Source organism: Eptesicus fuscus, chromosome 9 (genome assembly GCF_027574615.1).
Source record: "Eptesicus fuscus isolate TK198812 chromosome 9, DD_ASM_mEF_20220401, whole genome shotgun sequence".
NCBI lineage: Eukaryota > Metazoa > Chordata > Mammalia > Chiroptera > Vespertilionidae > Eptesicus > Eptesicus fuscus.
This window is the reverse complement of record NC_072481.1, coordinates 6,783,869-6,797,545: the sequence shown is the minus strand read 5'-3', so window position 1 is coordinate 6,797,545 and position 13,677 is coordinate 6,783,869. Positions and strand designations below refer to the sequence as shown.

General features: G+C 59.2%; 1 protein-coding gene across 1 annotated transcript in view; it reads right to left on the bottom strand.

The window, feature by feature from the left end:
- Window positions 1-1,522: 1,522 nt before the first annotated feature.
- Window positions 1,523-13,677, bottom strand: part of TNFRSF1B (TNF receptor superfamily member 1B) — a 29,217-nt gene continuing 17,062 nt past the window's right edge. The window contains exons 2-10 of the mRNA XM_028161055.2: window positions 13,065-13,164; window positions 12,355-12,483; window positions 11,747-11,896; window positions 11,213-11,306; window positions 10,578-10,816; window positions 9,778-9,855; window positions 9,167-9,198; window positions 4,524-4,731; window positions 1,523-2,176 (exon numbers count right to left, since the gene is read on the bottom strand). Coding sequence (XP_028016856.2) covers window positions 1,896-2,176; window positions 4,524-4,731; window positions 9,167-9,198; window positions 9,778-9,855; window positions 10,578-10,816; window positions 11,213-11,306; window positions 11,747-11,896; window positions 12,355-12,483; window positions 13,065-13,164 — 1,311 coding nt within the window. The 3' untranslated portion in view covers window positions 1,523-1,895. The remainder of the gene's footprint in view (window positions 2,177-4,523; window positions 4,732-9,166; window positions 9,199-9,777; window positions 9,856-10,577; window positions 10,817-11,212; window positions 11,307-11,746; window positions 11,897-12,354; window positions 12,484-13,064; window positions 13,165-13,677) is intronic.

Here is a 13,677-nt window from a genome sequence, read left to right as displayed (position 1 = left end):
GCTTTCAGAGAATCCCTTTCCCATTGCCCACCTAGCAGGAAGTCCTTAGGACCTGACAGCTCCCCTCCCCTCTCGATGCACCTGCACCCCTCTAACCCCCTTCCCCCCGCCCCAAGTGTCAGCTCCTTCTCCCCTTCTGCAGGCCTCTCCTAGTAGCTGCTGCATCCCAGCACCTAGAACTACAAGCGCAGGAAATATTCATCCCTTCACACGCCGGGTGAGCAGGTGAAGAGGCACAAGGACCAAGGGAAGGCAGGAGAGGCAGTCAAGTGTAAAACAAACAGGTTTATTTATAAGCAGGAATGCTGTCCAGCATACAGTGCAAACTCTCATGGTCTTGGGATCAACACAAGCCGGGGAACCGAGGCTACATCCTGAAAGGGTCTCTTTTTAATTCATGGCTTCCCGGCTCTGCTGGGGGGATGGAAAGGAGGCTCGAGAGCCTCCCGGAACTGTCCACCAGGGGGCAGACCTGCTCCATAACCACGCAGGGTCCAATGTGGGCAGAAACCCTGGCGGTTCCAGGTAGTTAGTAAGCACATCTCGATTCCACGGTGGGAAGCCTCTCGTGTCTCCATGGCAATGGCTGGACTCTCCTGCTCTCTAAAAGTTCAGCTGCAAAGTTCAAGTCTTTTTCAACAAAGATCCAAGTACCACAGACTCAAATGGCTTCTCAAGGAGCCCCAGTCCCTGTCCGTCCACCCTCTGCAGGGAGTGCACAAGTGTGTTTGGGGGAGTGGGCCGGCTCTTGAACAAGTAAGAATGCCCTGGCAAAACTATTGGCTTCAGCTGCTTCACGAAGGCCGTTCAGCCCGACATCAGCTACACGGACCCACAGCGCGCGCGCGCGCGCGCGCACACACACACACACACACACACACACACACACTGGCTCTCGGCATCTCACATCCACCTGGGATGGCGACAGGCACAGTACTAAAGTGGTCCCGTGGCGCCCCGGGGGCCTGGGACTCCAGGGGCAGCGGGAGGAGGTTGAGGGAACAGGAGCACCCCTCGGGAGTCCAAAAAGGAAGGTCCAGGCTGAGGTAGAAGGAGAGACATGGCTGCAGGAGCTGGCTCTCCAGGTCCTGCAATTCCCTGATAGAAGGTGTGGCCTGGGCGCCCACACCACACAGCGCAGGAGGGCGGGCGGCGGGGCTGGCGCTCTGGGTAAGCGGGAGTGAAGGTCAAAGGCAGAGAAGGCACTCTGAGACTTTGGCTTTGTGGTGCTGCTGGCTCGTTTGCATGGTGCTTACGTTTTTTTGGTGTGTTTTTAACCTGCCACATATTGAAATTGGATTTCCTGTTAGAGGTTTGCCGTCTTGCCCGGGGCAGGGCATCATCCAGGCTGCCTGCTGGGCCTCTGGGGGTCTGACTTGCACACAACGTCCAGGAGGCGGAACCGGCAGGAAAGGATTTGAGGTGGTGCTTCCCAAGGACCCTTAGCTAACCCAGGGTCCCCACCCGGCACAGAACCATCTGGCTGATGACAGCCCCTCCCCCTCTGGGCCCCCCTGCTGACGGGCTGCCCCTTCCCCATGGATGACTCCCACAGCGCCCTCCTCCCCCACCGCCTCTCTGGACGCTGGAACCTCCTGGGGAGCCAGAGCCCAGGGATGAAACAAGGGCTTCAGAAGCTAGGGCCACAGCCCAGCGAGGGGGCAGCTCGGAGTGGCAGGGACCCCGCCGGGCTGCCCAGCATGTCCAGCCAGCCTTGGGAGAAGGATGTCCATGACCGGAGGGGTTCTCTGGCTCTCCCTGCCTCCTCCTTGCCTGCCAGGTTGTGGAGGCCATTAAAGGAACTTGGTCTGGAAGGAGCCAGAGTGCTGGGCGTGGGGGCCAGGGAGACCCCGAGGCCAGCTCACTCAGCGGCGACTCGGCCCCTGCCGGCCTGGTTAACTGGGCTTCATGCCGGCGTCAGGCACGCCCAGGTTCAGGGGCTTCTCCTCCAGGCTCTGCAGCCGAGTCTCGGGGGCCCCGCGCGGGGACCGCACAGGGCACTCCTCCTTGGAGAAGGGGACGTGCTCGTCCTGCGGGGAGCCGGAGGGGCTGGAGTCCGCGTTCCCCGTCGTGGAGCTGGCCTGGGAGGAGCACCGCGAGCCGTGGTCAGAGCTGCTGCAGACGTTCACGATGCAGGTGACATTGACGTGGGTCCCGTGGCCGCCAGGGGAGGACTCTGCAGAGGAGGGGAGGTGGTCAGCCGGGGTCTTGCAGTGGGGAGGCCATCATGGCCTGTCCCCCGCCCAGAGGCCGGTTACAACACTGGGCCCGCTGGTGGTCGTGTTTTTTAAGAGAATTGGCTGCCAACATTTAAAATTCAGGAATTAAAAACAAAATAAAATTGCACCTTTTCCAGGACTGGCTTCTCCCAATAAACTTTGGTTCCATTAAAAATAAAAAATAAATGAAATAAAATTCAGGAATTTACGTGTTTAAAATCTGATTTATGGCTTCCCTCGGAGCCAGATGTGAGCGATCTGGCCATGGAGGGCCCCCATACCTGAACACAGCTGGCAGGAAGGGCTTCCGGGCACAGGCTCACCCCGCCTCCCGCCCACCCCCTGTGGGCATCTGAGTTTCCTAACTAGTCAGCGTGGGACAGATGATGGATAAGCCAGGAGATGAATATAAGGGGTTGGAGGCACAAGAGCCTCTCAAAAGGTGACAGCTGCTGCTGTGACTGCGGGGACCTGCTGAGCACAAGCGGGTGTGGTGCCCAGAGCGCAAGGACCGGCTGGCTGTTCTCCAGTCCTCCCCCAGCCCAGCTCCCCCAAATCCAGGGGATCCGAGAGGAGGTCAGAGCTGGTGAGCTCCTCTCTCAGGACAACCCCAAATAGGCCAGGGCAAGGCAGGGCTGAACTCACGGGGCCAGAAGGAAATTTCCACCCTGAGTCTGCACGGCACCCAAATGTCACCCAAAGTCACCATGGCCTTTGCACACTGTGAACGAGACACGGTGGGGGCGGATAGGGGGACCACAACGGGCGCAGTGCGGGGGTTTACCCTAACCCGCACTGGCGAGAGGTGCTGGGTGGGTGGGAGGAACCGAAGGGGATCGCAGAGGCCAGAGAGGCAGGAGGGGAACCGAGAAGGGGCAGAGGGTGGACGGGGTGGGCAGACATGGTCAGGGGTCCACACGGGGGGCAAGGAGGAACCCACACCAGGCTGGCCGTGGAAGAGGTATCGCTAAGGTGAATCCAAATAACGTTCAGGGCCACCTGCTGTGTTCCGGGCACTGGCCCAGTGGCCCCCCGGGAGCTCCGAGGCTGGGGTGGGGGCACTGACAAGACAGCACATGAGGAGGGCAGGTCATGAAGGGGAAGCAGAAGCGGGGTGCCTTGCTGATGTGGGCAGCCCGGGGAGGAAGCAACCCGAGAGGGGTGACAGGTAGGGAAGGGGTGGCAGCCCTGCAGGGAGGTGCCACGGCTCATCTCTGGGTGAGGAGGCTGAGGCTCAGTGGGGCTAAGGAGTCTCCTCAGATGCCCGAGGCACCGTCTGGGGGGGCATCTAGAAAGGACCACGTCCACTGCCATTCTGTGGGGGACCTGACTAGCAAACACACCCACGGAAGCTCCAGGCTTCCGGGGGGCCCTGCAGGGGCGCCCTCCACGTGAGCACTGTGATGCCTGTCAGAGACCAAATCCAGGCAAAATGCTGCTCCAGAACACACACCCACTCCTGGGGCCTCAGGCCCGAAAGAACTGGTAACAAGCCACAAGGGGGAGACCTAGAGGCATCCCCTATTCATGTAGCTTCCCGCCCCCAAGCCCAGGGGGTGCCCGGCTCTCCCTTTACGAGCTGTGTGTCCTTGAACAGCTATTTAAACTCTCTGGGCCTCAGTTTCCTTGACTATACCATATAATCAATATTAATATTATAATCTATTACATAATTATAAAACAATATCATATAATAATATAATACTATAACATTACCATGTAATACTGACACTCTGCCTCCCAGGAGCACGCCTGCGCCGCCCCTCCCTTCTCCTTTCCCCACAAGTACGCGTCTCCTAAACTCTAAGGGACCCCACAAGGCGTGCCACCAGGGTAGCCATGGGAGCACAAGGCCCCTTTCTCTGACTTCTCAGTGAGCCAAAGCAGCTCACCTGGGCCCATTTCCCCAAACAGTCCCTCTCCAGTTATCCTAGGTCCTTCCTTGTTTCCCTCTCCCCAGCTTTAATAAATACCTCCCAAAATAAAAAAATATGTAATACTACTTTATGTTAGATATGCTATTCCCTGCCTGGATAGCGGACTCGAAGGACCAGTTAGGTTGTCTAGAAGGAAGGGTGTTCCTGGTGAAAGAACCCACATGGGCAAAGGGCTGGGGGAGGGATACTGGGGGTTCAGAGAACCCGAAGAGCCTGGTGGCTCCGTGTCGCACTGGAGGGCAAGCCAGCTATCGTGCAGGGCTTCTCAGGCCCTGCCGGACGCTCGGGCCCGGGAGGCAGGGGCTCAGGCAGAAACCAGGAAGAATCACGAAGCGGGGGTGAAGCCGGGTGGGGCCCCAACACTTACCTGAGCTCCCGGAGCCAGCCTGGGCCTCCCCAGACCCACTGGGCTGGTCCCTGCCCGGTGCCTGCGGCTGGTTCCTGGTGGGCGTCCCCCTGTGCGAAGCGCTGGCCGCGCTCTCCAGGGAGCTGCTGCTGGAGCTGGGCGCCGTGGTCAGCAGGTGCTGCTGCTCGGAGCCAGGAGCAACTTGGGCCTTATCAGCAGGCAGGTGAGGCTGGGTGGGGAGGGAGGAGGGACAGCGGTCAGGCCTCCAGCCAGCTCCCCTCCCTCCTCCTTCCTCCTCCTCACCACCATCTGCGCCCGTGTCACAAGCCCTTCACCGCTCACTTGCTTCTGCCCACAGCACGTGTTCTTTCCACACAAAGTGCCCTCGATGGTTCCTGTGATTAGCACCTGCCTGCCCCGCTGGAGTGCGAGCCCTCGTCGGGCAGGGCTCAGGGGGCCCTGTTCTACCAATGGTTCTCCCCTCAGAGGCGGGGCAGGATTGGCATCCTCACTTGGCATTAGGAAGTGGGGCCCAGAGAGTGACTCTCCCAAGGTCACCCCATCAGCACAGGGTGGCCCGGCCCAGCAGCCAAGAGCATGGATTCTGGAGCCAGACGCATGGGTGCAAATCATGACTTCATCGCTCACGACCTGTGTGACCTTGAACAAGTGACTTAGCCTCTCTGTGCCTCCATTTTTCATCTATAAAGGGAGAATAACAACCTACCTGCTAGGGTTATTGTGAAGACTAAATGGCTGAGTAAATGGTAAAGTGCTCAGAACAGCAGCTGTTACATAGGAAGTTCCATACAAGGGTTTGTTAAATCAGGGGCCACACTTTCACCCACTGCCAAGGATGAGGGTAAAATGAGAACTGAGGCGAGTGAAGGGTTGGTGAGATATATCTTAGCGCGGAAGAGAGAGATGAGGGTCAGAGGGTGAGCGTTTGCTATGGGGTGGGGGACACAAGCACGTTAGACCCCCTTCCCAGGGAACAGAGACCCCAAGGCCTTGCTCCAGAAGGAGCCAAGATTCCAGGTGTGTTCTGAGCAGAGGCTTAATACCCGATCCCTCCCGGGACTGGCCAATCACTGCAGCCCTGGCCCCCAGCCCCGCCCACACTGGCTGTGGCCTCTCAGCACCTGAGCCCAGAGGAGCCCTCAATATCCTGAGGCCAGCTCATCGCCTCTTACAAGGAGGAGCCTTCTAAAGTAGCCCCGGGAGGCCATGGAGGCCCAGAGAGGGTGTGTTCCCTGCTCTGAATCACACAGCTGGTCCATGGGAGGGGCAGGACTAGCCCAGAATAGTGTCCCCAAGCTGGTGGCTTGCCACTGTGTCCTGACTCCCTCGCTCACCCCTCCCCCAGTTTACAAGGGAAGGAGTGCATTTCTAGATTTCTAGTTCATGCTGAACTTGCCCACACCCAGCCCTGCCCTGAACTGGGACAGGCGGGCGGGAGGGAGAGGAGGCGCATCCAAATGTCACTCCTCACAACCCCCAGAGAAGGGGCTTTCACGTTCCTCTGCCGGTGGCCAAGGCCCGGCAGAACAGAAACCCCCAAAGGTCACAGCTGCCTCCCTCCCCCAAGGCCACAAGTTGCAAAGTTCAGACAGGCTCCGAGTGGGGCAGAAAAACCCTGAGTGCTGCTCCTTGGGCTGGGACCCCAGAAAGGGGGGAGCTGAGGGAGTTCATGCAAAAAACCAGGATCCCAGCCAGCCAGCCAGTTCCTCCTCACCTCCCAGCCCCTCCCCGCCCAGTCCTGCCCTGGATGCAGAGACCCTGGCAGAGCCACCACTAGGTCCTCCGGACGAGGGTCCATGTCTGTCTGCATGTGTGAGTGTGCGTCCATGAGGTTCAACACCTGCGTGTACAGGTGTGAAGGTATGTGAAGTGTACACACATACGTGTCTATGGGGGACATGTGTGCACGTCTGCTGGAGGTGGTGAAGAGAGGCACGCCTAGGTTTGTGTCCCAGGCCACGCGTTAGCTGTGTGGTCTCGGGAAAGTTACCTAATAGCTCTGAGCCTGGGCCGTAGAACTGCACAACCATCTTACTGCCTGTGTCGCAGCACGGCTGTGGGAGTCAATGCTCAGAACTGTGCCTGGCATACGTCCAGCGCCTCATAAATGCTCACTCTCGTTATTAAATGTGAGCGTGCACAAGTGTGTCTGTGGGGGTGACTGAGGGTGAGCGCACATAGGAGGGTACGCTGACCTTTCCTAAAAGAGGGGAAGCCACTGTCCCGCCAGGCCTTGGGGTTCCTTCCGCAGCAGGAGCGACGGGGCGGAGCTGAGTCACTCTCCGCCCCAGCAGCCTAGACCGGGGGCGACCAGGCAGCCTCATAGCAGGGACCACAGCCAGCAGCCAGGAACAGAGTGGGCCAGGCTAAGCGAGGGAGTGGGAGCCTGGGGACTGAAGGGCATCTGGGAAGGTGGCCAGCCTCTGAGGGCAGCCCTCCGGGGGGTGGGGGGGGGGGGGCCTTGAACAGCCCTGAATGCCTGGCCCGGCCAAACCTGCAGATTCAGACTGAGTTTCCAACCTGGGCTGTCACTTCCCTAGCAGCCTGACCTCATACGGGGAAGAGAACCTCCCTGAATCTCGGTTTCCTCATCTGTGAAACGGGGTGACCGTACTGGGCACCTCGCTGCAGTCAGAGCCGCAGCACGGGCACCGAGCCTGGCACACGGGGCTCAGCAGCCGTGCGCAGGGCCAGCCCAGACCTGTGCGTCAGTCTTCCCAGGTCCACACCGGGCAGCTTGAAATTGGACGGTGGGAGTGTTTATGACACGGAAATGAGCTACCACCACAAATCAGGAGTTCGGGGGTTCTGCCCTGCTCGGAGGGCCCGCTGCCAGCGCACCGCTCTATACACAACAGCACCCCAAAATAGGAGCTGCGCTGCGCACACTCAGTGAACACAGAACTCTGTGAGGGGAAAGGGAAGTGAGGCTGCTGGGTCACACCTGGGCATCTCGCTGTGGGGAAACACTTGGCCGGGAAGGAGAGAAGACGTGGCAGCTGGGCTGCTGGGGAGGAGCCTAGAGGGCACACTCGCCCTCTGTGCCACCCCTCAGCGGCCGTCAGCGTCACCGCCTGGAAGCCAGAAAAAGAAAGGAGTGGCATTCGCACCCTGGGGGGGATGAGAAAGTGTCTGAACTCCCAAACCAGTGCTCCCATCTGCGGGAATGCTGCAGAGCCGGGAGTCCAGAGACACGGTGCTGTCTGACCTGGGGCAAGTCACCTCCTCTTTGCTTGTCCACAAAATCAGCACATGAAATCAGTCGCTGGTCCCGACCAAGTCCCAAGTCCTGTGTAAGCCTCTGGCACTGGGCTGAGCTGTTCCCTAGCACAGTGGTTCCCAGCCGGGGGTGGCTCTGCCCTCCGGGGGGCATTAGCAATGTCTGGAGACATCTTTAGCTGTCACTCCTTGGAGGCAGTGCTGCTGCCATCCCCTGGGGAGAGGTCAGCACTATTGCTAAGCAGCCTGCAAAGCACAGGACAGCCCCCAAGGACAGGATGATGGTGGCGAGGCTGAGGAACCCTGCCCAGCAGGACGGGCGGACCTGGAGGGAGCTCTTTCCTCGTCTGTAAAAGCAGGTATAAACCCTGCCCTGCCTACCAGATTCAGGAGTGCAGCAGCCACTGTGTACTGGCTCACCCAACACCCATTTCCAAGCCCTCTCCCTTGTCTTCCTCCACCACAGAGGCTGGGAAAGCAAAGTGCCCCGTTTCCCAGACTCCTTTGCAGCTAGGGATGGTCATGTGACACCATTCAGGCCAATGATACCAAAGGAGAAGTCTACCCAGGGCTTTTGGGAGAGCGTTGATTTCCTGATAAAAGGCGCCATGGCTGGTCACGACCCCCTCTTCTTTCCACCTCAAACCTGAGGTCACAGGAAGTGGTGATCACCCTCTCATGACATGAAGCCACAAGCAATAGAACAAAAGCCAACACACCAAAGATGGCAGAGCCCGGGGTCCTACTGCCTCTCAGAAGGATGCAGTTGAACTTATTCCAGCAGCCATCAACCCCTCGACCTCTTGGCATGTGAGAAACAGAAAGCCTTCTTGCTTTAAGTAACCCTTAGGTTTTCGGTTACTTGTGGCCAAATGCCCTCCTGATGGAGAACTGGTCACAGGTCCTACTTTATAAAAAAGATCTAAGGTGAGCTGCTTTGGTTAAAGAGGGGGGACCCAGAGCCCAGCCCTCTAGCCACCATCTCAACCCCAGAAATGAACCCCAGGCCCCTCCATGGAACACTGGGGTACCCTGGCACTCAGTTTGAAAACCACTGCTCTTTGAGGAAGTGCTCTGTAAGCACCACAGAGATGCTGAGAATTGTTGCCATCTGGGTGGATGGCACAGCCCCTGAGCAGCACTGTCCCCGTTTAATGGTGAAGAAACAGGGCCACAAGCTATTTCACGGCTGCCCAAGGTCACACCACAGGTCCATGACCACATGCTTGCCACAAACACCACTAACCCCTGCTCCTTGCCGTGGCCTCTCGCACTCGGTCTCCTTGATCAGCCCTGGCTGGCCTTTCCTCCGCCTCCCAGGCCTCTGCACACCACCTGGCCCCGGACAGACCCACCTACAGAACCCACTGCTCCCTGTGGCAGCGCCTCCCCCACTGGAAGGAGAGCGGGGGAGGGGCACTCACCTTGGCGTCTCCAGGCAGGCAGAAGGGTTTCTCTGCAAAGGGGAGAGGGGACAAGTCAGGGACAGTGACTGCCTCGGGCCACGGCTGTTCTAAGTAGGAGGGCAGCGTGGGGCCCAAGCAGAGCCGGTGGGAGTAGACCCAGCCGAGGGGGAAATGATTATCTACCAGACAAGGCACGCAAAGGCCCCACACCCAGCCCTCCAGCTGGCTCGACATTGTTCCACTCCCTTCGATCCCCCCAACTGCTTTCCAAACTCCACACCTTGGCTCACGCCTGTCCTCTGCTGAGCACACCCTTCCCTTCCTGCACACAGCCCCCCACAGAATCTTACCCAGCTCCAACCCCACCTGCTCCAGAGGCCTGCCTCCCCCCAGGATGCCCCACAGGAATCCTGGACTCCTCCCCCTGGGACGCCCTCACAGAGCCTTGCCTTTCAGTAGCTAAATTAGCAGAAGTGCCCTCTCCCAGGCTCTCAGCTCCTACAGAGTCTACGGTATCCGGCTCTGAGCCCTCAGGCTATGCCCAGGCCCTGACTCTCAGTAGGCACCCAGCTTCCTGAACAAATGGATGAATGAACAAACGGAGAGGGGGAAAAGGAACGGAATCTTACTTTTCTTCTGGGCAATCATGACACAGTTCAGCAGCCCTATCAGCAGTAGTCCCAAGGCTGTCACACCCACAATGAGTCCTGGAAGGAAAGGAGACGCTCAAACCAGCTGCGAAAAGCACACCGGCTTCTCCCAGGGGCCTGGCAGGTCAGTCGGTGACCAATGATGGCGAGGACTGTCCCAGGTGAGGGGCAAGCCCAGTCCAGAGGTCCGGCATTCAATTACAAAACGAACAACCCAAAAACTGTGTGCCAGACAAGCTCGAGGGCCACCAGCTTGACAGCTCAAGCCAGGGGTAGTCCCTAACCCCAGATGGACAGCCCATGCGGCGACGTGGCCCAGTCCACTATCTTCACAGCCTGATGGTTCATCCGAACCAACAACCAGGAGAACACCTCCACTTTGAGATAAAAGCTGAGCCCAGCCTGGCTGAGCATCAACCTATGAACCAGGAGGCCATAGTTCAATTCCCAGTGAGGGCACATGCCTGGATTTCGGGCTCGATCCCCAGTGGGGGGCATGCAGGAGGCAGCCAATCATGATTCTCTCTCATCACTGATGTTTCTCTCTCTCTCTCTCCCTCTCCCTTCTTCTCTGAAATCAATAAAAATATATATTATTTTTTTAAAAAGCGAAGCCCGCCTCTCTCGACTCGGGGTCTCTCGGTGACAGGACCAGGTCCTGAAGGAGACAAGTCTCGCTGCCACCTGCCTCCCAGGACGCACGCATCCAGCCCACAGCGGGCTCTCAGGGAGTCTGAGGGAGGAGGGAGGAAGGATGAATGGGCCCTCTTGTGACTTACCAACTGGAAGAGAGATGTTCCCGGTGCTGAGCCCTTCGGCCGGGGCACTTGGGACCACAGGGAGCAGGAGAGACATGCTGGCAGTTGTGCTGGGTCCTGGCGTGGGCTCCATGGGTTGGGATTTCGTGGACGCTGCCTGGGGCTCGAGGGCTAAGCTTGTGGTCACACGCAGGGAGGGGAGCGCAGACTTGCAGACCGCGTCCCTGCTTGCATTGCCAGGGATGGCCGTCGACTCACAGCTGGGAGAGGAGGCGGCTTGGTCAGGGGGCAGCAGAGGACAGGATGGCTCGGGGTGGCTGGGCTCCCCGAGGGCAAGGGTCCCAGCAGCGTGGATGGGGGAGTGAGTACATGCCCTGTCATATTTTAGGACCACACCTTCCTCTCCTCCCCTGCACCCCCTGTCCCCGTGCTCCCCACTCAGTCTTGACTTCCAGGGCAAGGCTGCTATTCACCATGCTGTCCTGGGACCCACCCACCATTAGATGAACCCGTCCTGGCACTGAACAGGCCTCGGCAACCCAAGGGCGCGAGTGGGGCTTCCAGGCACCGTGACACCACCACTGTGTGTTCTAGACGCTCCATCACCAGGGCAGCCCCTCCCTGCTCCCCCAGAACCAAGGGGCTCAGCCACTCACAACCGATGGGGCCGGCAGGTGTCTGTGGATGACGCCGTGTCTGAGAACGTCCCTGGGGCACAGGCAGCACACACCACATTTGATGTTGCGGTTCCTTCAAGGAAAAATTGGGACCTGTCACCAACTCAGATGCTCTGTGGGACCGGGGGGCCTTGGCACTGAAGCCCCAGGGGAAGTCCGAGGACCCGTGGAACCGTCTGCATCTCTACCTCCGAACACACACACACACACACACACACACACACACACACACACACACAGCTGGGAGTTTGTCCTTTAACCAATTCTAGTGACTTCCTGGTCTCCGGGGTCACGTGGGTTCATCTTCCTGGGGCACCACCTGATTTTCCAGCAGCTTAGGGCTTAATCTGATCTGTCTCTGGATCCCCAGGGCCTAGCACACAGTAGGTACCTAATCAGGCACCTAATGGATAGCAGGCTGTCACTGACGACGTTCCCAGGCTGAGCTGAGGAGCTGATGCCCGTGAAGAAGAGACCCAAGGGGGACCCCAGGCCTGCTGCCCGACCCCGTACCTGGTGTGACCACACCGAAGCCAGGGGGGCACTTGCGCAGCTGTGCGCACTGCCGGCACCTGTGCTGGATCTTCAGTATGCAGTACCAGCCTGGCCTGCAGGCGCACACGCGGTTCTGCTCCCGAGTGCAGGCTTGAGTTTCTACCTGCTCTGGAGGGGCGAGAGGGCAGACCAGGGTCATTCCTGCCTCCACCCGCCCTGCTCACTGCCATGCCACTCTGCCCTCCCAGCCAGCCCACCACCCACGGACAGCTCTGCTCTCCAGCAGGCTATGGGTCCCTCCCCTCCCCACGGAGTTCCAAGGCCTGCAGTCTTGTTCCGCTCCACGGCACAAGCAAGACACAGCTCCCCCATTGCTACAGTGGGCACAGTTCTCCCACCGCTGCTCTGGGCCGGCCTGCCCCGTGGGGCGACTGAAGGGGATTCGGTAAGACAGGATGAGAATGCCCCGAATAGATAGCAAACAACTGTACCCACGCAACCTCATGCCCCGGGCCATGGAAGCAGCAGGTCTGAGGTAACCCACATCAGCTTTCAGCCAAAGGGGCTGGAGTGCAGGTGCCCAGGGGAGGTTGCTGGGGACCACCCCTCGCTCTGGGCCTACTCACCAGAGCTGCAGCGGGAGTCACAGCTCAAGCAATGGGGCACCCAGTTCCAGAGCTGGGTGTACATGCTGTCCTCGCAGGGGACACACACCGTATCTGAGGTCTTGGTGCAGTGGGACTGGACGTGGTAGCCTGAGAAAGCAAGGGCCAGGGGTCTCAGGGGAGCTGGCTGCTGCCTGGACCCTGAGCTCATCCACTGTCCCCCAGGACCCCAGAGTTCTGTAGTGGAGCTGCGAAGGCTCTTTGATGGGGTTCCAACTCCTCCATCGACTCGTCTCACATCTAGCTGTCACTCCATCTCTGAACCCCCACTGATCATGAAATATCCTCCCCTCTGCTCCTTCCAGATGCCTGGAATTCCACCATCAAAACTGCCTGTCCATTAGTCAGTCACACTTTAGTGAGAACTGGTTTGCCGGCTCCTTTCTCCTTTGCATTTGGCTAAAATTCTCCACCGGGGGCCATCTAAGCTGAGGTCTAACAGATAAGTAGGGGGTTTCCAGGGAAAAGGAGTTGGGAAGAGGGAACAGCATGTGCAAGGCCCCAGAAGCAAGAGGGACCACAGGGCTGATTCATGGAACTAGAAGGAGTTCAGGAAGAATTGAGAGCCATGACCCTGCCCGCTCCCACCCTCATACACCCACTCCCTCCCAGGCACCAGCCCCCAGGAGCCCAGCCAGTCTGAGGGCCAGGGCTCCAGGGCTGTCCCTCACCAGGAGGACACATGCTGCAGCACAACTGGACCCTCTCGTCATAGTATTCTCTCTGCTGGCACACGCTTCCGGGCTCCGGGGCGTAGGGGGTGAATGCCACCTGGAAGGGGGAAGAAGGACAGCCATGAGCTTGGCCACACCCGACACCCAGATCCCCATCCTGTGCCCCACAAGTCCCTTCTGGGGCTCACTGATGGATGGACGAAGGACTTCTCCCTTTGGGTGGGGGCGAGGGGAAGGCAGAAGGGAGAGTCCCTGCCTCCTTTCACCTCCCCTCTTCCTCCCTCAGGGTGGCACACCCATGTCAGCAGGCGGAGACACTGAGCCAGCTGGCCGGAGGGTGAGGCTGGCCCCCACCACTACACAGGGCAGTGCCCCAAAGGCAGTGGCCGCAGGCACGGAGACCCACAGTGCTCAGCACAGTGTGGCCCTCTGCCTGGGATACCTCCCTCGCCCTCTTTCCCACACCTGGGAATCTTTCCTTTGTCCTTCCAACCAACCACTGCCCCCCCTGGGGAGCCCTCCCTGCCGCCCCAGACTGCTTCAGGCTCCTCCTCCTCTGGGCTCGCTCTGAACGCTGGATACAGCCCCTCCAAACCATCATCTCCTTGTG